The sequence below is a fragment of the Diabrotica undecimpunctata genome, chromosome 10, assembly GCF_040954645.1.
Source record: "Diabrotica undecimpunctata isolate CICGRU chromosome 10, icDiaUnde3, whole genome shotgun sequence".
Taxonomy (NCBI): Eukaryota; Metazoa; Arthropoda; class Insecta; order Coleoptera; family Chrysomelidae; genus Diabrotica; species Diabrotica undecimpunctata.
In genome coordinates, this window is record NC_092812.1 from 44,553,107 (window position 1) to 44,577,962 (window position 24,856).

General features: G+C 32.5%; 1 protein-coding gene across 1 annotated transcript in view; it reads left to right on the plus strand.

The window, feature by feature from the left end:
- The window catches only part of LOC140451819 (uncharacterized), a 42,671-nt gene that overhangs the window by 3,438 nt on the left and 14,377 nt on the right, over positions 1 to 24,856 (plus strand). The window contains exons 2-6 of the mRNA XM_072545706.1: positions 7,708 to 7,829; positions 7,947 to 8,101; positions 13,807 to 14,867; positions 17,800 to 17,963; positions 24,466 to 24,837. Of these exons, the coding sequence (XP_072401807.1) occupies positions 7,730 to 7,829; positions 7,947 to 8,101; positions 13,807 to 14,867; positions 17,800 to 17,963; positions 24,466 to 24,837 (1,852 nt within the window). The 5' untranslated portion in view covers positions 7,708 to 7,729. The remainder of the gene's footprint in view (positions 1 to 7,707; positions 7,830 to 7,946; positions 8,102 to 13,806; positions 14,868 to 17,799; positions 17,964 to 24,465; positions 24,838 to 24,856) is intronic.

Below are 24,856 nucleotides of genomic sequence, written 5' to 3' on the forward strand. Positions count from 1 at the left end.
GTTTATATCTGTGATATATCTCGTAGTTGTACCTCCTTTTCCAAACACCATTTTCACAGATGCCACCAAATATTCTTCTCAGGATCCTTAGTTCAAATATAAGCAGGAGATTTTCATCTACCTTGGAAATGGTCCATGTCTCTGACCCATATGTCAACACTGGTTGTATAAGGGTTTTGTATATGGTTATTTTTGTTTTTTGGCTTAAGTTTCTGCTTCTCATATGTCTACTCAGTCCAAAATAGCATTTGTTTGCTAGGATTATTCTTCGCTTGATTTCTGCCGTCATGACGTTCTCCTTGGTGATCAGGGAGCCTAAGTATGTGAATTTGTCCACCACTTCAAAGGTAGAATTATCAACCGTGAATTGGTGGCCGATGTTTCTGGCTCTATTATTGGGTGTTGATGCCATTATCTTAGTTTTATTTTCATTTACTTGCAGGCCCATATTTTTTGAGGCGTTTGACAAGGTGGTATACATTTCTTCTAGCTTGCGTGTTGTGCAGGCAACTAGATCAACATCATCTGCATATGCCAAAATTTGGGATGATTTATTAAAAATGTTTCCTCTGCTGTCTATTTGGGCATCCCTGACCGCCTTTTCCAAAGCTATGTTGAAAAGGAGACACGCCAGCGCATCTCCCTGTCGCAGCCCAACATGCGTTTCAAATGCCTGTGATTGTTCGCCCTGTATTTCGACTTTGCAAACAACTTTACGCATTGTAGCCTTAACCAATCTTATCAGTTTATCGGGAATGTGGAATTCATCCATGGCTTCATACAATTTATTTCTTAGGACACTATCATAGGCCGATTTAAAATCTACGAAAAGATGGTATGTGTCGATATTGAATTCATTGGTTTTTTCCAGTATTTGCCTTAGCACAAAGATCTGGTCTGTTGTTGATCGACCAGGCCTAAAACCAATTTGATATTCGCCAAGAAGCTCCTCTGAATATTCACTCAGGCGACTATATAAAATACTCGAAAATATTTTGTATGCTGTATTAATGAGGGTTATTCCCCTATAGTTTCTACATTCTAATTCATCGCCCTTTTTTGTGTAGCGGGCAAACGATCTCAATACACCAATCTTCTGGGATTTGTTCCTCATTCCAGGCTCTCAGTATGATTTTATATATATGATTAGTCAGAGTAGCACCTCCAAATTTAATAAGTTCCGCGGGTATACCATCACTTCCTGGAGATTTATTATTTTTTAGGTGTTTTATTGCATCTTGTACTTCCTGAATTGATGGAGGCTCCAATGGTGTATTGCTGTTTGTGGTTGATTTGGATCTTCTACTTCGATAGTAAGCAGTTCTTTATAGTGTTTCACCCACTTTTTCAATACTTCTTCTTTTGTATTGAGTATATGCCCCTCCTTATCCTTACATAGTCCGATCCTTGGTTTAAATTCTTTTCTTGCTTTATTTAGATTTTTATAGAATTTCCTTGTTTGATTTTCCTTTTTTAATGCCTCAAGTTCTTCCAATATTCTATTTTCATAAGTTCGCTTTTTTCTCCGATGGATGTACTTCTCTTCTGAGATCTTTATATTTTTGTTCTTTTTCTCGGGTTCTTCTTTGCTGCATCAGTTTATATGCATTGTTCTTTCTTCTTGTAATGTCCTCGCACTCAGCATCGAACTACTCATTGCGTGGTGGTGGTCTTTGCGGCCCTAGAATGTTATTTGCTGCGTCTTTAATGTAATTTTTACACATTTCCCATTGTTCACTAATTGTTAGATTCTCTTTAGTTATGTATTTAGTTTCGATATATATATATATATATATATATATATATATATATATATATATATATATATATATATATATATATATATATATATATATATATATATATATATATATATATATATATATATATATGTTCCAAAAGGTATATATATGTATATATCTGTATATATTAAACCTAGACCTAAGATTAATACTATTACAGGAATTAATATTAAACTCACCAGTCTTCCAGGTTGAACCGCGTCGATTATAATTGAACCGAGCTTTCGACATCCTGTTTGATATCTTCTTCAAGGCTTCCGAGATCTCAGTCTTCCGAGCCCCAGACACTACTACACTGATCACTAATCAAAGTATTACCGTTCTGTATTACTGTGCAGTAATGCTTTGATTAGTTGGGTCAGTTGCTCTAGTTTTGCATCGGTTACGTCATCAACTGTCTCTTCGATGGCTTCTATAATTGCTTCAAGCTGATTTTTGACCAGAGCAACTGCATTAACACGAAAGGCCTTACGTGTTTCAGATAAAGAGTTTAAAGTTTTCAACTTATTATTTACGACCTTCACAATCTCTTTAAAAACATCGTGTCTTTTTGGACTGCCTTCAATATAAGAATAAACCAATTGTGTTACACCAAAAAAATTGAAAATCTTTGGATTTTCAAGATGATTAGGGCAAGCGGTTACCAATTCTAAAGTAAAGCAATGTGCATAGCAATGAATATACATTTTAATATTTTTTTCTTCACATATTTTCTGTATACCAGTAAGTTTCCTGACATCAAAGCATACAGCTTCAACATCCTCCCAGAAACATTCATATCATGCAAAGTAGAATTTATTATTTCAAAAATGGTTTTTGCATCAGTTAAATTTAGACGTTTTAATGTTACTAGCCTTTCAACTGGAAACGTACTGCCTTTAGGGATATATCTAAAAATAATAAAAATCTGCTAGTGGCGAGTGACATCAGAAGTCTCGTCTGCAATCACAGAAAGATTCTTTCACTTCCTTCTGAATATCCCTTACATGTTTGAGAGAACGTAAAATATCATTTTGAATGTATTTGCTAAGATAAGTGCAGTATTTTGGGTCCGATTAAATGGACGGTAATATTTTTTAAAAAATTGTACGATTTCGAGAAACAAACCTTTTTCATTGCTTTGTTCCATTCATCATGACCACGAGGAGGTTTTCCACATTCACTAGAACTATAATTATATCAATTAGTTTTTTCATATACTTAATCTAAATTTTTTGTCGCTGCTTATCTCTGGCTTTCAGTTCAGCCTCTGTTTTCTTCTGGATTTAAAGATCTACGGACTTATTCACGTTATATCTCGAAGTTTCTGTTATAAATTCATGGTAACTTGTATTTTGATGGATTTTTAATCCTTCTATAGCTTTATTTCATTATAAAAATCCACTAGAAATAAAAGCAGTCTCTATCAATCCAAGATCAGTACTGTTGTTCATGGCAAAACATCGGGCACAATATTATGGTTTCCTATCATATTTTGAGGATGTTCCCTATCCTTTTCTAACTTATATACCCTTGTCTAATAGAGATATCTGATTATAAAACACTAACTCATAAATAAATCCACAATAAAAATATTTCTTTCTTTCTTTCTTTCTCCCCTTCCTTTTACCCTAACAGGGTGTCGGATTTGGGCTAGCAATTTTAATTACCATTTACCCACCCCTTCCATTCTTTTCTGTTTCCTGCCATTATTTTCAATTCCTCGAGTGATTTTTGTTTAAGTTTTTCCGCCTCTATTACTTGTTGTATCCATTTTTTTCTTGGTCTGCCTCTTTTTCTTTTTCCGATGTTTTTTGCTTCATAAATTTTTCTTGTTATTCTATTGGATTGCATCCTCATCAGATGACCATACCAGTTCATTTGTCTCTTTGCTATTTTGTTCATTATCGGTTCCTGGTTGGCCATTCTCCTAATAGTCTCGTTGCTTAATCTATCCCATTTTGTCTTTCCAACTATCCTTCTTAGATGTCTCATCTCCATTGCGTTTATCCTGCTCTTATGTTTTTCCAGAATTGTCCAGTTTTCACTTGCATAGAACACAGTCGGTATCACTATTATGTTATATATTTTTATTCTTGTTTCTCGTGCAAGATCTCTTTTTCCCATTATTGGGGCTAACGCATAATATAACTTGTTTGATTTATTTGCTCTATTTGTTATTTCCCAGTCTATTTTTCCATCATTAGTTATTATACTTCCCAGGTATTCGTATTCGTTTCTAATGATATATATGTTGTCATTTGTCTGTCTTCCCGGTCTAAATGCTATTTGTTCTTCTCCCAATACCATTTCTACTTCTTGTCTCAGTCTCTTCTCTATTATTTTCGTATATATTTTAAAGCACACCGATGACAGACATATTGCCCTATAGTTGTCGCAGTTTACATGTTCTCCTTTTTTGTATATTGACACGATGATATTGTTCTGCCAGTCTTTAGGGATTGTTTGTTTTTCCCACGCCTCTTTATATATTTTCCATAGCCAGTTTATTCCTTCTTCTCCCATGTATTTTACCATTTCCGGTTCAATTTCATCATCTCCACCTGCCTTGCCTATTTTTATATTTGATAATCCTTCTATTACTTCTTCTCTACTTATTTGCTCTGGCTCTGTGTTTTCTTCGCATTCATTGATTATATTGTCTACCTTTATCACTTCGGTATCAAATTTTTTCTCATAATATTCTTTCCATACCCTAGCTATTTGTTCTGGGCTTATTTGTATTTGGTTTGAAGTATCTCTTACTGCGTTTATTTCCTTTCGTTTTCCCTGCCTTATGTGTCGTATTGTCGTCCAAAAGTTTCTATTATTTGTTATATATTCTTCCTGAAGTTCTTCTCCAAATTCTTTCCATGTTTTTGTTTTTGCTTGTCTGACTGTCTTTTTTGCCAATCGTCTCTGTCTATAGTATTTTTCTTTATCTTCTTCTAATCCCGTTTCGAGGTATTTTTTCCATGCTAGTTTCTTCTTTTTTATTTCTGTCTTCACTTCTTTATTTCACCACCTTGTCCTTTTTAACTGTTTATTATATTTTTTGATTCCACACACTTCAGTTGCTGTTGCCTTTAATACTTCACTGTATGTATTCCATCTTTCTTCCATTGTCCATGTTTCTTTTTGGCGCTCTATTTGTCTCAGTCTTTTGTTATTTTCCTCCGTGTAAAATTCTCGCACACTTTTTATCTTTAGTTTGTTTACATTTACTTTCTTGTACTCTTTTCTTTCCACTTTCTCTATTTTTTCATCCTCCAGTTTTGCAGTGACCATCCTGTGTTGTGTAGACAGTTCGGGTTCCTTTTCCGTTAAGATGTTTTTTATATTTTGTTCTAGGTTTCCCTTATAGACTATATAGTCAATTAAGCTTTTCGCATTTCTCTCTTCAGCCAGAAATGTATATTTGTCGTTAATGGTTTGTTCACTGAATGTGTTTCCTATTATCAGGTCATTGGTTTGGCAGAATTCCAGCATTTTAATTCCATTTCTATTTAATGTTTCTTCCCCATATTGTCCAATGCATCCTAATCCCCTGTTAATATCCTTACCTACTCTTGAATTCCAATCGCCTAAGATTACTATTTTTTCTCTTGTCTCTCTTAATTTGCCTAATGCGTTTTGGAGTTCGTTGTAGAATTCTATCATTATATCTTCTTCATTACCTTCTGTTGGTCCGTATATTTGTATTATTCCTATCTTGTCTTTTAGTTCTATTTGGGCTGTGATTATTCTAGATGATACTGCTTCGCAGTTTGTTATTCTTGATTCTATTCTTTTATTAACTATTATATCGACTCCTTCTTTTGCTCTGTGACCCTGTGGTACTCCGGAATAATATAGACTATATTTCTCATTGATATTGATGTGTCCTTTCCCTATCTTTTTTGTCTCGCTTATTCCCATTATTTGTACGTTCATTTTTTTCCATTTCTTCCGTAGCTTCTATTTCCTTGCCGGTCAGAGATATCACATTCCATGTCGCTATTCCTATATGCTATATTCTTCTTCTCCATTATTGGTGTAAATATTTAAATAAATAAATAAATAAAATATTTAAAATTATAAATATTTGAGATAGCCCCTATTAGGTATCGTAAGTTAATTTCAGTAATTAGAATGTAAAATCTATTAAAAAATTAATTATGAAAAAATAAAAAACGATAAAAACGCTGAAAGAAAAACGAATAGAATGCTATATATATATATTATAATTACTTTTGATTAGTTTGTTTTTAATATAAATAAATATTATTCACCTTAAAAAACAAAAAAATATATTAAAAGTCCTCTGGTAAATGCATATAGTTTTATTAAAAAACTGAATCTATCGCCGTAACATTTTATTTGAGCAAAATTTTGTATCCCCACGTTCAATTTTAAAATACCAACCAAATCATAGCTAACTTTTTATTACAAAAAGTTTTACTTTTTAGTTTAATATCTCGTTTATTTAATATTACTCAAAGTGTTCACAGATTAGTTGTTTCTAGAAGTGAAAAATCCCAATTTTTGTGCCCCTCGAAAGTTAGTGTAAGTGCAACGGCACCCGCGGAACCCGCTGTGGCCACGCATATGTGTACGAAGGAATTGTTAGACACATAAAGTCGTCAAATAATGTAATTTTGTTAGTTTGAATGATTTATATTTGTCAAAATTCTCGCCAGAGTTCTATTGTATATATTGTATGTACATTCTCAAAAGAGAAATGTAAAAAATATATAAAAAATGTGTACAGAAAAGAGAAAAAATAAATGAGTTAGTTATTGAGGGAGATAATAAAGATTATCAGATCTTATTGTCATAGAGACATATTACTATATAAACAGGAGATTCCTAAAAATGTTAACATAATTGTGTAAGTATAATAAAAAGTAAAGAAAATATAATTGATGTATAATTAAAAAATGTAATCATAAAAGATTCTCATATAATAATAATAAAAACAGAAGGACAAACTGTATAGAAAAGGAGTTATCGAAATAAAGAAAAATACTCATTTTGGAATAGATTATATAGAGATATAAAGCAGTTCGTAAAAATCGTAATTCGTATTAGATCTTTTATTTCCATTCTTTCACCTCCTATAAATCTCCACATCTCTCTCTGCAATCCGTAAAAGTCATGCTTCATTTCGATGGAGAGCCTTAGCCGCCATTCTGTTTTATACTCCAGTCAATGGCCATTTTCCTGCATAATTTTCTGAGCCTGCACCGATTTGCACCAAAATTTGGCTGTAGGTTCTACTTACCCTTAACTTCAAAACTGACCCTGTGCCGTTGGGTGCTTTTACCCTGGGGGAATGACACTCCTTTTTTTAAATGCCACATGTTTATAAGCATAATTTTTTTAATAAAATACGTACTTTTTGATTAATTCACAAAAAATCATTTGAAAAAGTGTTTTTTTGTTAAAAAACTGACATTTTCACTTGCGACTAAGTCGAAAAGTATTGACTTATAGAAAAAAATGTACAGGACAAAAGTTGCTTAAAATTGGTTAATATATTCATTAAAAAAAATTACCTTCATTGATTGGATTATTGCTATTTCTTACTAGTGTATGAGTCTCATTATGAACTCTTTGGTACTTTTCATATGCTTCTTGTGTTCTTTCCGATGTATTTCGATATTTTTCTTCTACCTCGACCATCTTTTTGACTCCGATAATTTATTATTTTATTATCATCGTTGAAAATCGTATGTCCATTTCCATAATGCTCAATGTTTTTTTGTCTTAGTACAATCTGGCCAACCTGTCCTTCTTTTCTTTGGTTATAACTTTGTGCGAATACATACTGTTTAATCTGCATATTTCTCGTCTTCTTACATATTGGTAAACTCCAAAAGTTTGGATACTTTTAGATGTTAAAAGGTTCGTTCGAATAATAAAAAATAAACTTTTTTTTTTTCAGCTTTCATGATAAATTTACAAATATGGCAGAGCATATGAAGACATTTTTTGATTGTGTGATCAAGGACTTTAATCAAAATGAGCTGTTGCCGACTAAAATGCTGTTTTTTATTCACTCATTATGTAAGTTTGTCTTTACAGTTAGACAAATTGAAGGCCTATATTTTTTAATATTTCATATATAACCAAGATTTCCTTACGTTAAATCTGTATATACCGGTTCAGAAATTGTTTTTTTAGCTACGCTGGTCCTTTATCCATTTTTGGTCGTTCAAATGAAGCATCTAGGACTGGATGTTCAAGAAACTGCAATAATATCTTTTGTGACCCCCTTTGTATCAATCATTCTACCATTATTAATAGGACATATTGCAGATAAAATTGGACATGTTAAGGTAAATTTTAGTCTTTCAACTATGGGAATAAAATTTTTGGGAATAAATAATAAATTTGGAAAGTGTGAAAATAAAAATAATTGCTTTTGTTTCAAGAATTATTGACTTTTCTTGTTTCTTCCACTTTATTTTAGGTACGTCATGTTTATTACGTTTTAAGAAAATAAAGGCTGTTTCATAAGAAAAACAGCTCAGGTGGTTAAAAAGAACGTCAGGTGGTAAAAAGCTAATCATACGCAAGAACTTTACAAAGGCCTCGTTGCTCAGAATTGGGAATGTCATTGGGGTGGGTAAGGATATGACTAAAAGATAAATAACAATTAGATAACAGTTTGACAAAAAAAAATTATAGAGGACTTAAATTAAACTATTCAATTTTAAATCAACATTAAATCAAAGGAAACAATCTAAACACTTAATATCAACATGCTTACCTATATACTAAAAAAGTATTATGTATATCTTTAGTAAAATAAGATCAGAAAAAACAATAAATCTCAAAAAACTGCATTTATTCTTTATTATTAAAAATTGACATATATTATCGTCAACAAACTTCTAGGTAAATAAATTGCGTTCACACGATTACCCAATAAAATAGGTAATTATTAAAAAAAAAACGAAATAATCATTACTTAAAATTTAAATCATGAAATGCAGAAATAGAAAACCACAATTTGTTATTAACCTAAAAGCTTTTCGGTTCATACTTATTAATTTAATACAAAAAAAAAACTCCAATAAAAATTAATTAATTAATAAAAATAATAAACAAAAAAATGAATAATCTCGCAAAAAAATTTCATTGCTTTTTATTAATAAAGCTGCATGAAAATTATGACACATTATATCTCTCATCTTAATAATCTAAAAAAATGTGATGTCTATTTAAAAATATACCAAAGAAAACCCAAAACCCAAGAAATAGGGGGTACACGTAAACTCATCACCAATTACCATAAATACCCTCGTACATAGTACAAACTCATCACCGCCATAAAAGTAGGGTTTTCAAAATAGACCCTAAGAGATTGGTAAACTGATCACTGACCTACCTGCAGCCTGGATCAGGTATATACCATAAAATCCCAGCAAACGGCTAGTTTTTGGTAATTTCACAGAATACTCCAAATTAAGATGTTTTAAATGCAACTGCAATTTATTGGTTTTTATTTGGGAATTCCACAAAATTCTATTGACAGCTACCTAAAATCATGCGAAAAGAAAAATTTCTCTTCATTTGCCCTTGTTTCTTCAACATGTATAGTGAACTGCTAATTTATTACGTCCTGAGCCAACTCGGACAAAAAATGATGGGTATCAATAATTTCAATTGATTGCGAAAGACTCTAAAAAAATCGAATTGCCTTTTGTGGACTTGTGCGACGTAAGGGTGTAAGGCTAAATGTCATACAACTGGTGAGTAGAAATGTTATACCGTTTTTGTTTAGTTGTTTTGCACTGGTTTTCTTGAATAACCTTGATCAAACAGAAAAAAATCAGTGTAATTAAATTCTTTAAGTTAACTCTATAAGATGTTTCTTGTAGGCAAGGCATAATATTACTTTGTTGCTGTAGATTACCTTTTCTGATATTATATTTTGAGATTTCTAATTGAGATTTCTAATTAAATTGTTAAAGTCACATTGTTATATATATATATATATATATATATATATATATATATATATATATATATATATATATACATATAACAATGTGACTTTAACAATTTAATTAGAAAGCTCAAAATATGTTATCAGAAAAGGTAATCTACAGCAACAAAATAATATTATGCCTTGCCTACAAGAAATATCTTATACAGTTAACTTAAAGAACTTAATTACACTGATTTTTTTCTGTTTGATCAGGATTATTCGCGAAAACCAGTGCGAAACAACTAAACAAAAACGGTATAACATTTCTACTCACCAGTTGTATGACATTTAGCCTTAGTCGGCACCATATGTGAAACCTTTTTATTTTTAGTTCTATGAATTTTGTTATATAAAATAATTATGTTACATAAAAAGTTTTGAATGATCTAAAACCTAGAATACAATGATCAGATATAAAATTTTTTTTAGTTGTATACGCGGTTTGTCAAAAAAAAAACTCTCTGGATATTCTCAAGTCTTAATAAAATTCATGTTGTTTAACGAACCGCGTAAATGACTGAAGAATACTAATATCTGATTCTGATGACTGAAATTTTAGATCATTCAGAACTAGAGAATAAATTTTTTTTCATAAAACTAAAAATAAAAAAATTTTCCATATGGTACCAACTTAATTGGACTCCTTATATACATATACTGAAAAAGCGATAAACGCTTGTAGTCAACGCTGATCAGTTAGACTATAAACACAGCTATATATTTGGGTGTGCAGCCGAAGATAGGACAAAGAAGTACTCTTTTTAAACTACCAAGCTTTCGCAAATCTCTATTTGCATCATCAGGGTGCTACAATAAACAAAATTAGTACAAATTACAGAATAAAAATTATTTTGTATCTTACACTAATTGAGGTTAGTTGTCATATATTCTGTCATAATAAATGCATTGCTAATTACTTCAAATTTAAAAATTTCCGCCAATGATGCCATAAAATGTAAAGCTTTGCACGTGTAAAAAATTAGGTTTCCTTCGAATTCAATGCACTAATAGCACACTCAAGTTTTTAGCTTTTCCTATTTTTCAGATATTTTATACTTACTAACTGTCCAAAATCGTGTATTATTTTCAAAATAGTCAAATAACGCCAAAACGGTAAGACTTAGACCGAATGTATGCTTAACAAATTATCTCGAGAATTTAATGAGAAATATAAATATAAAATAATAATAATAATAAATAAAATATAAAATACAATGAAAATCAAATAACGAAGTTGGGACTACTTCCGATATAAACAAAAATAGCACATATTGACAAATATTTTCATTTTAAAGTTCACTATCGAAATCCTATGCAACTAAATTTTTAGATCTCAAAACCATTTAGATTGGCAGATACGTCTAATAGGCCACACCGTGAGACATATTAATATCTCAGTTAAATTTTAAAGCAACTTACTTAAAACAATTTCTGAATTTATTAAATTATCACATAAACGAGAAGTATAACAGGTAAGAGGCAATCTTTCGCATTAGAAGCCAGGCAAAAATCCCGGTGATGAGTTTACCTATCTGCGGTGATGAGTTTACCAATCTCCAAAGGATGCCGGTGATCAGTTTACTATATCTCCGAGGGTCTAATAATTTTATGAGGGGCTATATAGTGATGAGTTCGTACACGTCCGAAATAGGTAGGCATCCAGATGTCAACAAAAAATGAAAATACCTTCTTATCGGTAGAAAGACGGGATGGTAATGAGCGGCTACTGGACCAGACAGTAAAACCACGGGTGGTGACCAAGGACACTAAACACAGATAGGATTGATTTTGTCCCATGGTACAATGAATACACATGTGTATTCATTGTACCATGATTTTGTCCTATGCTCGTACCATGATTTAACGGCCGTATAAGACTATTTAATTATTGTTTCTATATCAATTTACTTGTATAAACAAAATGGGTGGTAATAGATGTGCCATATATGGTTGTGACAATAATTTGAAGAGTGTGAAAACCAAGAATATGCCTGTTATTTTTCACAGTTTTCCAAAAGGAAAGGATTTAGTCTCGAAAATTATAAAGGCTGAATGGGTTAAACGATGCAGAAGAGCTGATAATTTTAATCCTGATTCTAGTAGAATATGCACTGTTCATTTTACAAACCATGACTATGAAAGAGATCTTCAAAATGAATTATTAGGTAAAATGATTAAGCAATAAAATGCCTATAAAAATTTTTTAACGTAACTTATTTTAGGTTTACCTACTAAACGCCTTTTAAAGAAAACTGCAGTTCCAACACTTTGTTTATAAACATATCTTTGACACACCTTCTGTCTCTACTCGTGAAGGTAGATTAGATGTTATAAACAGAAAGCAACTTGTAGCACAAATTACAAAGGTTGATTCAAATATTCTGAATATTACATCTAATCAACATGGACATACTATCCTATTTAAACAATGATACTATTACTGAATCTGAAATAATTTTTGAACAAGCTGGTGACAATATAGATTTAAAGCCTGAAATAGATTTTGAAGCAAAATACAACGAATTATTAAACAAGTATGTTTAATATATAGTAATAGTTATAGTTTACCATCATGGGTGCAGCAATTCTCTTATGGAGGTCTTATCAAGCCTACAGATGAGTGGTTCATAAAAATAAAATAATGGAATAAATATTATGAAAAATATATTGATACCCATAGAAAAATAATGGAGTTGTTGGAAACATTTCAAAAAGGATTTTAAAAAAGAAAAAGTGTTGCCATATGCGCTTATTAAAAACTTTTGTAAACTTGGAACAATAATTGGAATAAATTATAGAAATTTAAAATCCAATGAAGCTGAAAATTTGAAGAGAAAAAACATATCTGTGTTGGATTGAACTAGCTCAAAAATTAGAAAATTAAATAAAATTGTTTGGTAGGAAATGTTTCTAAAGTTTGCTAGTACTGTATACTGTTTAGTTTTTACCTATGTATGTTTATGAAATAAATAGTTCAGTATTGAACAGTTTTATTTATCATCAAATGTTTTTGGATATTAATTTGTGCTCTGACTACGTAAGTAAAACACGGATCTATAAATTTTATTTACCAGAAAGATTTACTTTGATAGTAAACTGACATTTATTAATTTAATTATAACACTAGCAAATGCATTCATTTCGAAAATAAATTTTATTTGCCATGTAAAACAAATCATTAAGAATTTACAAGTTTGAATGTCTTAGGTACTGTTAAAAATCTGATTATCTGCCATCTGTTTACAAAAACAAAACGTAAATTTTTCGTTTTAAGCTTTTTAATCTCAAATTAGGCTCATCTTCCATAAAAGTAAATAGTAACAATAAGTCGATAATTGCTCGTCGTCCCCACACCTACGTCACAGCCGCGTGTTGCAGTGACAGACAAATTTGGGCGATGGAACTATCCTATGTAGTCAACCGTTCTTGGGTGGTGACAACTGACAAGTGAACAAGCATGGCTCTATTTTTCAGCACAGGGGAAGACAAATGTGGCTCGGTATGTAGCCTGGCCTTAAAACCCTGGGAAGATAAAAATCTTTCTATATTGTATGTTTTAAGCAGAGTGACAAATAGTTAAAACTTACCACAGAACACAGGTTTCAACACAAAAACTGTAATCTTATTATTTGATGATGATTTGATGTCGAGTCTTTCAATTCCATTTAAAACCTTTTGTAACCAGACTAATTAGAATTTAATAGAGGTCTTTATTGGCTCTTGAGAGAAAGGGTACAGCTGCATTTGTAGTACCAGTCTGTTCTCATGGGAAAATTAAAAACTTTTATATAATCACATCCAGACAAATTCAATTAAAAGAGAAAGAAACTTGAAAATACGTCTTAGTCAGAGGCCATAAAAATAGTCTACATAATATAATAAGTACAGTACCGACGAAAGATTTAAATTCAAGAAAAATTGAACTGTTATAAGATATACTGTTTAACAGAGGATATGTTATAGTTTTAGTTACTGGAGTAATGAGTGTATTAACAAAACAATTTTTTGATTTTTAATATTTTTATAAGTTCTGTTTTGTATTTTTAGTACCTACTAGCAGTATCTTCAGTAGCTGCAGGACCTACAGCATTGCTTTTACTTCTGGTTCCTGTAGCAAGAACTACGGTCATGTTTCCTGAAAATTTGATTTTCAGTGTTTCGTGTGAGGGAGAATCAATCCCGTATCTATCTTTGCACGGTGAGGATATGTGCATTCTTCATGAAAATAAAAAAACTCTAGATAGTTTTTTTCATCAGCAATCCTGCGGTTTTGGTTGCCAGGCTTACTTGGATCAAACATACACCGACTATGTTATGAATGTTTCCCGTTATCAGGTATTGCTTTATGACGTCATACACAGTAAACCTATGATCTATACGTTTCCAGTTATACCCGAAAATAAATCAGAGCTAAGGATGGAAACACAACGTAAAGTTTTATTAAAAAACAATCACCGATATTCAAATACTATAATGAAGATGTCCAAAAACTCATTCTACTTTCCAACTATGCATATGTATAATTTTACGTGTAACATGACGTATGAGCCGAATATCGGATGTATTATGGGAGGCAATGAACAGTTTGTTGATTTTAAGAGACTGAAAAAATTCTGGAATGCTAGACTAAAACTACTTCCTCCAGATAACTATGATATTGAGGAAAACACGCAGACATTCGAATTTGATTATCTAAATTCCACAAAACAAAACAATATCACATGCAAGAGAAATGAGGTAATGAATACTAAACTTATAAGTGTAAGCATAAATGTAGATTTACCTCATTCTCCCATTAAACATCTGGATATAGGAAGTTGTTCTCTTAGGTGCTTGGTAACTACTCGCAGAGAAAACGTCTGCATAAATCCTGCATTTAAGGTAGAAAAGAACGTTGCACTCAGTTTTTGGTCTTACCTCGGTATTCGTGTTGTTCTCGATATCATCAATAGTGCTAGTATTATTATGTTTGAAACTGTTCTAAGAGAAAAAAACGATGATTATGGATTGCAAAGAGTTTACGTAATAATTGGAGGAATGATATGCACTCCGTTTTCTGGATGGATGATTGATTACGCTAGCGATGGAAAAAATTACCATGACTTTCGGTAAGAGTTTTTACTTACTTTAAATGTTTTTTATTAAAACCACTTGCTTTCGTTTAAATTAATGACATACATTTGACACAATTCATATCAATGGTAGTGTTACTTCCTACTTTAGGAAGATGTGATACTTTAAGAAGAAGAAGCATTCTTCTTTTTTAAGTTTGATTTTTTACCGAACGTTGAAAAGCATCGTGGCTATGCTGGGATATTCTTCGTCTTACCATATTTCATTTTCCTCTTCTTCAAGTGTCATCTCCGCGGCGCCATCTTTCCCTGCATAATCAGCTGGAGTAAGATGTATTTCTCTCCACGTGTAATATGTCCGAGATATTATAATTTTCTTATTTTAATTGTATTTAAAATTTCTATTTCTTTATTCATCCGTCTCAGAACCTCTTTGTTTGTGACGTGTTCTGTCCACGATATTTTCAGAATTCTTCTATACAGGGCGTTTCAAAAAAAGGTAACCCCGTCTCTAGGGTAGGTAAAAAACTGAAAAATAATTGGGGTTTGCTTAGTAAAAAATTTTTGTAACGCCATCCGTTTTCAAGATACAGAGCGTTGAAGAAAAAAAAATTTACGCATTTTTTACGATTTTGCCGAAACTACTGGCAACATTGTAATGAAATTTTATACGAATATGTTTTGGAAGCTGATACATCCCATGAATTTGTTTTTATATCTGATTCTTATAGAGGGCGCTAGTTACACGGATCGTACTAAGTATTAGTCAATATAACTTTTTTAAAAGTATAATTATTAATCAAAATTTCAAGTAAACTTAAACATCATTCAATTTTACACGAAAAAGGTACTCTTGGTAAAACTCGATACTGTGTACCGTTTTCGGAATATTTTGATTTGAAAATTATGAAGTAATAATTGATGCTGGTATAAAATAGTTAGTAATTAAACAAAACTGACAAGAAGAAAATTAAATTAATAACTAAGAACATAAAATAAAATTCAATTACAGTAAGTGTTCAAAATGCCCTCCGTTTTCGCGAATACACAAGTCTATTCTTTTTTCTAAAGATTCCATTAACCTTCTAAACGGTAGGGGATCAGCTATGATGTCATTAAATTGACGTTGAATTCTTTCTTCCAATTCTTGGCGTAAATTTACCTCTGTAGCATAGACTTTTCCTTAATATACGACCAAACTGCGTAGTCCAAAGGGTTAAAATCGCATGACCGAGGAGGCCAATGAATCGGAGCTTCTGCACCTCTACCAATCCATCGATTCGGAAAATGATTACTCACTTACCAATTACGACACTTTCTATCAAAGTGTGGTGGAGCTCCATCGTGCATAAAAAATAAAGATCTTCGCTCGTTTAGCGTTAAATCTTTTAATATCTCGAATAAGGAATTGTTTAAAAAATCAAGATACATATCACCATTTAAATTTCCAGGTAGAATATGATAACCTATTAATTTGTTACCTAAAGTTGCTGCCCAAACATTAACTTTAAATGAGTGTTGGTAATGTGATACTGATGTGGGCTGTCCTTTGTTGCAATGTTTCACAAAAATTCACTCTAACCGGTAGATCATTTGGCAAGAGCTCTTGGACTTGTCTGTAATGATAAGGATGTAATTGCTGTTCTTTCAGTATCCTCCAAGTACTTGAAGAAGAAGTATTTGTTTGTCTTGCTATATTCCTTACGCTAACTGTTGGATCTTGATCAAGTAAATTTAAAATATTATTTTTTTTATTAATTGTTCTTGTTGTTCTTGGTCTACCAGAATTTATTTTATTTGTTCTCACATTCCCAGTTTCTCGACAACGTCGTTCAACGGCTCTAAATGTTTTTTTACTTGGTAAGTTTCTTCTAGGAAACTTTTCTGCATAACGTGTCACAGCTGCACTGGAACATCCTAAACATTCGCCTAGGGTTAATAACATGTCAGTGTATTCAACATTTGAGTACATTTTGATTTGATTTTACAAATAACAAGGTTTCAAAACTCTAATTATTGTTGATTTATCATCATAACAATCAATAAATGTCAGATTTCCATGGCACACTTGGAGAAAATAGAGGTATACCTATTAGAACTTTATCATTACTACAGGCATCAATTATTACTTCATAATTTTCAAATCAAAATATTCCGAAAACGGTACACAGTATCTAGTTTTACCAAGAGTACCTTTTTCTTGTAAAATTGAATGATGTTTAAGTTTATTTGAAATTTTGATTAATAATTTTACTCTTAAAAAAGTTATATTGACTAATACTTAGTACGATCCGTGTAACTAGCGCCCTCTATGAGAATCAGATATAAAAACAAATTCATGGGATATATCAGCTTCCAAAGTAGTTTCGGCAAAATCGTAAAAAATGCGTAAATTTTTTTCTTCAACGCCCTGTATCTTGGAAACGGATGGCGTTACAAAAATTTTTTACTAAGCAAACACCAATTATTTTTCAGTTTTTTACCTACCCTAGAGACGGGGTTACCTTTTTTTGAAACACCCTGTATACCCACAGCTTGAATGATTCCTCCAATTTTTTCATTGATGTTGCATTCAAGGTCCAAGATTCAATTCTATAAAACAAAGTCGAAAAAACATAGCACCTCGCCAACCTAACTCTTAGTTCCAATTTTAAATCCCTTGTACAAAGCACTCTTCTCATTTTGTTGAAATTTGCTCTAGCCTTTTCTATTCTGATTTTGATCTCCTAAGTATAATCATCAGAATGGTGACTACGATTTCTTTTAATTTAATGCCTACAATTTCAAAACTAAACTATACCGATACAATGCAGGCCATACACCCCTGGTGATATTAAAAGTGTTAAATCAAAACTAAATTTTTTTATAGATTAAAAACGGTTTTAAATATATTTTTTCAATTTTAGCGGCTTATTTACTATTTAAGAAAGGAATAGAAAACAAACTGATTTCGTTTTTCATTTTATAGGCCAGTCTTTATATTTTATGTTTTTCTGAAGATGGTTACTGGTATTCTAATATTCATTATTGACTTAGAATTTAAGAAGGAAGCTTTAAGTGTAATAAAAGAAATAACAACTATATTGAAGGACAGAGAATTGCTTGTTCTCTTTTTAACATGTGCAACTTCAGGTAAATTTTGAATAATGTAATAATAAAACCATAAATTTAAGCCACACTATTTTACTCTCTCTATGCACAATTCATTATTTCGAGGGAAAATTCACTCTACTCAATGTGGTATCAAAAGGATTAGGTACTGAGTAGGAAGTTTTTCCATATTATCGAGCCCTAGATAATCAGGTATGCAATATCTTCCACATATTTTCTGATACATCTGGACAACGTCAGCAGTACCAATCTTTGCATAAATCTAGCTGTTTAATATGGCAACGTTTTTTGAAATGACTCCAATAATAGAGAGACTAGTACGTAATTTAGATCTGGTCTATTATGTGCCACTGGGTAGTCTGTGAGTTCAGTACGGTACTGGTATAGTTTGTTGTTGTCATTTTTAAGACCAGTATTAGGAATATATATATATATATATATATATATATATATATATATATATATATATATATATATATGTATATTCTTAATATACATTATCACATGCTCTTTTAAGATAAACATCTCTCGACCAGTAGTGGTTCGCGTGTCTTGAAAGAGGTGAAGTAAATCCTGGTTGACCTAATCTTATCTTACCTAACCTAACCTCGCGTAAGCTATCCTAACGTAACCAATTCGTACCCCAAAGAGAAATATATTAGAAAATCTCCTTGTATATTACACTATCATATAAAGTTAAATCTAAAACTAATATATTAATTAAACTAAACAATCTCCAAACTACGTACGAGGAATGATTCAATTTATATCTTCTTCTTCTTCTTCTCATCTTTTGCGCGGTCGTCCGATATTTCTTTTGCCGATTAGTGACTTATCTCTTGTTATTTTGACTGCACGGGTCTCCTCCATTCTGCTTATGTGATTATTACTCTTTTTTTTTATTTTGTGTCCATTTATTTATACACTGTACTTTACATTTTCTTCTAATGACTTCACTTCTTTTTCGATCTCTCAGCGTATTTCCTGTAATTTTTCTTAGTACTCTCACCTCTGCCGTTTCCAGTAGCCTTTGCGTTGTGGCTGTGTCGGGTCTTGTTTCTGAGACATATGTCCTTATTGGTCTTACAGCGGCTTTATAAATTCTTGACTTCATATCAGTGTTAAAGAGTCTGTTTAGCCATATAATGTTATTAAGTCATCCTGCCAGTTTATTTGCTTTTTGTACGTGATCTCTCACTTCTTTGTCGAGGTCTCTATAGCTAGACAGTGTAACTCCCAGGTATTTTATTTCTATTACTTGTTCAATACTAATGCCATCAATTTCTATTTTACATCTGGTTAGTTTTTTGCTGGGTATGGATCATCAAAACTGTTTGAAATGATCTGAAAATTATTCGAAAGATGCTTAAACGGAGAAAAAGTTCCAGAAGAATGGAGACAATCGTATATCTCTCCAATACACAAGAAAGGCACAAAGATAGATCCTAAAAACTATAGAGGGATCGCAGTGATTGCTACTATAGGCCGACTATACTCAAAAGTACTACGGAACCTGATAGAAAAATGATATTAAAGACAAACATCCCCAAGAACAAGCGGGATTTAGGGCCGGACGCTCCACTATGGATAATATTTTCACATTAAAAATTACAATAGAAAAACGAGTGCAGAGAAATAGAGAAACCCATATAGCTTTAATAGATTTGGAAAAAGCATGTGACAGTGTACCGATCTCCCAACGAGAAACCAAAAAACATATTTACGGTAGTATAGTCCAAAGTATTACACTTTACGGTTCGGAAGTATGGGACGTCACCAAAGCTAATAGAAACAAACTTATGACGACAGAAATGGATTATCTGAGACGAAGCTGCGGTAGATCGAAACTGGAGAGAGTTAGAAACGAACAAATAAGAAACGAAATGAAAATGGAGCGAAATATCAATGATGACATAGAAAGAAAACAATTAATCTGGTTCGGACATGTTAAAAGAATGAGAAGTTGGCGCACAGATATTGATGAAGCAATGGAGGCAAGAGACTTAGAAGAGGCAACTGCATATGACAGAAAAAGATGGAAATTGGGGGCGGAGAAGCGGCGATAGCCGTAATAAATCCGTTATTATATATATATAGTTTTTTGCTAACTACTACTGTTTTAGTTTTCTGAGATGAGATTGTCATATTAAATTCTTTTGCTCTTATGTTAAATATGTGGACCAGTCTTTGCAAACTGTCTTCATCTTGGGCTCTCAATATTGCGTCGTCTGAGTAACAGAGTATTTTTATTTCTTTGTTTCCCATTCTGTATCATCTTCCTTTGTTAACGTTTTTGATGATTTGATCATCATATTATACAGAAAATGGATTACATCTTTGAGTCTTAATCTGCCAAACGCTTTCTTTAGATCAATCATACACAGAAATGCTGGTCTACTATACTTAAGTGATTTCTCAGTAATTTGCTTTATAACGAATATTGCATCTGTACACGAGTTTTCACTACGAAAACCCTGTTGTTCATCTGCTAAACTTATCCTGTGATTTATTAGCACTTGTAAAATTTTAGTTGTACGTTTTAGGGTAGTATTTAACAAGTTTATACCTCTGTAATTTTCAGGCTGTTTTTTATATCCTTTTTTGAATAGTAGAATTAGCTCACTCGATCTCCATTCTTCCGGCATTTTATTGTGTTTTATAATTTTATTAATTAATGTTATGTTAATTGTTCTGTCATTGCTGCTCCACAATATTTCAGTAATTCGTTTGGTATCCCGTCTTTACCTGCTGCTTTTCTGTTCTTTAGGTTTTCAAGTATTTTCCGAACTTCCTGTACATTTATATTAAGTTCTTCATTTGTGGTAATTTCTGGTGTTTTCGGTTCTAGCGTCGTTTATTTTTCCTCTGCATACAGCTTCAATTTATAACTATAACTACTATAACTAGCAACTACAACTAGCAAAAATAAAAACTAAGATATGTTCATGTACTAACTTATGGCCAGAAGGATTTTAAGGGGATACTAATATCTACTCTTCTACTTCCCACAAAGTATTTATCAGCAATGCATACTGGCTACTCTATCCATTATGTGGTTTAAGGCCTACAAACTGCAATAAAGAATAACCGTCAGAGACCACTATTAAACAAAATATGCTCGGAGATCACCAGTACCCTTATTGCAGTACACAGGAAGATGTATTACACATACTTGATGTTATATTCCTTCAGGGTAGCTTCAGGAATTATTCCAGTACACATGTGGAAATATGTCCCCTATAATACGGCATGAACTTGGCAACTACACAAAATATGCCCACAGCAACAGTCCAATATTCTAACTTCTATAACATAAGTTTACGCCGATATCCCCAACGAGGGTGATCTATATAAAACCATTGCTTGATAGCGTATGTCCCAATTCGCACCAAAAAAGAACTGTCAAGAAGAGGTACCGGAAGAATCGTTGACAACCTTTGTCAGATTCAAAGGCTACTACTGAAACATCACTAATTTTCTAAGAAAATTCGGTGGTACCAATATAGAATTGTATCACTCCATATGTCAGACAACTACAGCGAGTAGTAGTTTAAAGTACCTAATTTCTACATTAGACTAATTTAATAAATATACGCATATTGAAAGTACCTCGACAATAAGACAAAGTTACAAAATCAGTAACCTAACCTAACAACCTAACAAGGTGAGTGGAAGTCTTTTAGAGCAAAGAAAATATCCAACACTCCAGTGTACCGATGGCGTACTACAGCTAATTACTTCCAAAAATATCATGCAGATATGGGAGAAATTGGAGCAATAATTTACAACAAGGTTACTGACTTTTGCATATTATGGGAGAGTGGAGCAATGTTATCAACAGAAATAATATTTTAATATTTTATTTAGATGGTTGAATTTTGAAAACGTAACAAATACATTAAATAATATATCCGTAACGCCAAAGATATCAATAAAAATGACCACCAAGAGAGTAAACTCAAAATTTTCCAATTTAACCAAACAGCCATCGCTTTGCCTAACTGATGCTTGATCGGATAAAAAATCTATAATTTGTTGAAAACCTTGGTTTAGAAAGTCACATAGGCCATGTATTATTCTGGTACTATTCTGCAATTAGATGTCCATCGTGTTACGACGAAAGTAGGAATTCTCCTCCCAACAATTACGTCAGAAACCAGAGTTTGCTTAGCTGAATTGTGAAATGATGAAAAAAATCCACTAACATTTGAAAAAAATCGACACTTAGAAATACAGTTGCAGCTTTTTTGAATCACCATATTCAAGCGATGTGCTAAGTAGTGCACGGAAAAGCTTGCGGCGCGGCGCAACTTCTTTTATTTTCGTCTGAAGACCATTAAGATTGGAAAGACATCATAACAACATTTGTGCAGCTTTTCCGTGCTGCTGCAGACCAGATAAAGATTGCCACGATGATCGCCAACATTCTTAACGGATAGGCACATCAAGAAGTAGAAAAAGAACTTTTAAGATGCCCTAACATTACACTTGCTTCATCAAAATACTGACCAATGAGTTTAGATTTATAATAAATTCTCTAAAGACACCAGATTAAACAAATCTTCTGCACTCGACTCGAACCAAACGCTGTTCTTTATGATTAGATTAAGTTAGTTTTTATATAAGTGGGTCAACTCGACCTAAGAGGTCTATTCTGGCTTATCCCTAGGTTGTCCCTTCAGTCTAGCCTTTTTAACAAACTCTATTATAGCCTTAGGTGATACTTCTACGAACTTCTAGACTTGAGTTGATGATGCTTAAATGTATTGAGCCTTATCCTATCCAACCCTGCGTAATTGCACATAACGTGTTCCGCCGTCTCGTCACCAGCCTGACAGAATCGACAATTCGCACTTTCTGTCAGTCGGATTTAATTCACGTGCTTCTTGAGGCGACATCGTCCTGCTAGGAGACCAACAATAACTAGGAGATCATTCTTATCCCAATCTAGTAGATCTTTGGATCTCTTCTTCGAAGGTTCGTGTATAAAAACCTTCGAATGTTTGAGACCCGTTTGTTCGTACCAGTGGGTACGTTTCATCCCTTCCACCCAGTTCGATATTGTTCTTTTATGTTTCTTACTATGTCAACGAAAGGTTCTGGGCCTACGAATGTTTCTTTTTCCCCTCCTCTCAGACACCCAGAGTAAACTTACTTTGTTACTTTTCCGATCCGAATAAGATTCTAAAGACAGTTCCAAACTGACTTGGACTCAGTCCAATTTGATTCAAGTGCTCTTAATACCGCCTGCCTATCAGATGTAATTTTTAGAAACCTGTCGTTTCAGTTCCGCTTAGTTTTTCCGGAAGATAGTAGATATCCAGGCTTTCACTAAGGCTAAGCCTTGGTTTTCCTTCGTTTAGTCCATCTACAAATCCTTTATCGGTTTTAGAGCCATCTGTATAATAGCATTGATCTGCCATTACGGTATTCGTTTTCTTCGACTCCAATTCGTCCCTTCCTAGAAAGACGACGGTAAACGGCCTTTTGAAATTAAATTTAGGTCGCATTTCCTCTTGTACCATTTTCAACTCTTTGTGATTTTTAATTATCTCTCCAGATTTGATCCCGGTATCCTTTTATCCCACTTCCTGGCGTCTTATCCGCCTTCTGTATGCTCCTACATTCAAGTCAAGTGTGACCTCCACGGAGGCGGTTGGGATAGTCGACATCGCTTCTGTTATGATTCACCATGCTTGTCGTTGAAGCTTATTCAGCTTCTCTTTGGGGGTCTTTTGTTTGCATTTGAATCACTATATTATCTCGAGTCTCTTTATTTCTCCCAAGTTCTTTACTCCCCCATATTTTAGCATCACTTTCCTTTTCCTTTCTTGGTCCCTGCCACAAGTATGATCTAGATGTCTTAGCTTGCTTTGGTTTACTGCTTTTATTTTTTTCAATTCCGTAGTGGCATTTATTTAAGTACTGACAGGTGGGATCGTGTGTAGACTTTAACTAACAAGATAATTTTACTGTCAATGATTGAGTGTGGTTGCGTTTTTAAAGAAAAAACACATACTATGATTTTTCTGACGGGTGTTCCCAAGTTAAAGTTCATTTCATGTAATTGGATGAATGAATATCCCAATTACAATTAATGTATTTCGATAAAGTCGTTTATGAAAATAACCTCAAAAATATTGACATCACTTTTAAGTCATCTGTTTTAAAATGTATAATATCTGTGTGTATGAATGATCCAGATAAAGTTGAATTATTGGGAATTTCTTTTGTATTATCAAGTAAAAAACAAAATTATTTGTTTAATTTTTATTTTAAGAACCTTTCCGAAGTAAAAATGTCAAAATAAACGTATTTTCAACGAATTGTGGTTAATTCTCATTAAAGATAGTAAAAAATATAAATTTCACTCCTAAACCTACATTCTTCTTCATCTTGTCCCATTAAAAGCATGTTTTTCAGTAGTTCTGTTATTAACATTTAAAATATCCACGTCAGTACTCTCTATCGTATTGTTAATGTATACCATAATACTCGTATTATAACTTGTTGCAATTTTTAGGTTTTGTAGGAGGTTTCATTGAAAACTTTTTGGTTTGGTTTATGGATGACATGGAAGGAACCATATTCCTGATGGGCCTTACTGTAACTGCAAGTGGTATAGTTGGAATTCCAATAACCATTATGTCAGGATCCATTATCAAAAAAGCGGGACACGCAAATATTATTTTCATTATTGTCATAGTTTTCTGCTGCTTTAGCATACGTCTACTAGGTTATTCACTTATCTACGAAAGTTGGTGGTGTCTGCCTTTGGAAACTTTGGAATCCATTACTTTTATGTTGATGTCTGCGGTTACAATCACTTACGCTACAAAGTTATCGACAGTTAAAACCGACTACATTATCCAAGGAGGATTACATTATGGATTTGGTAAGTCATACTGTTTTAA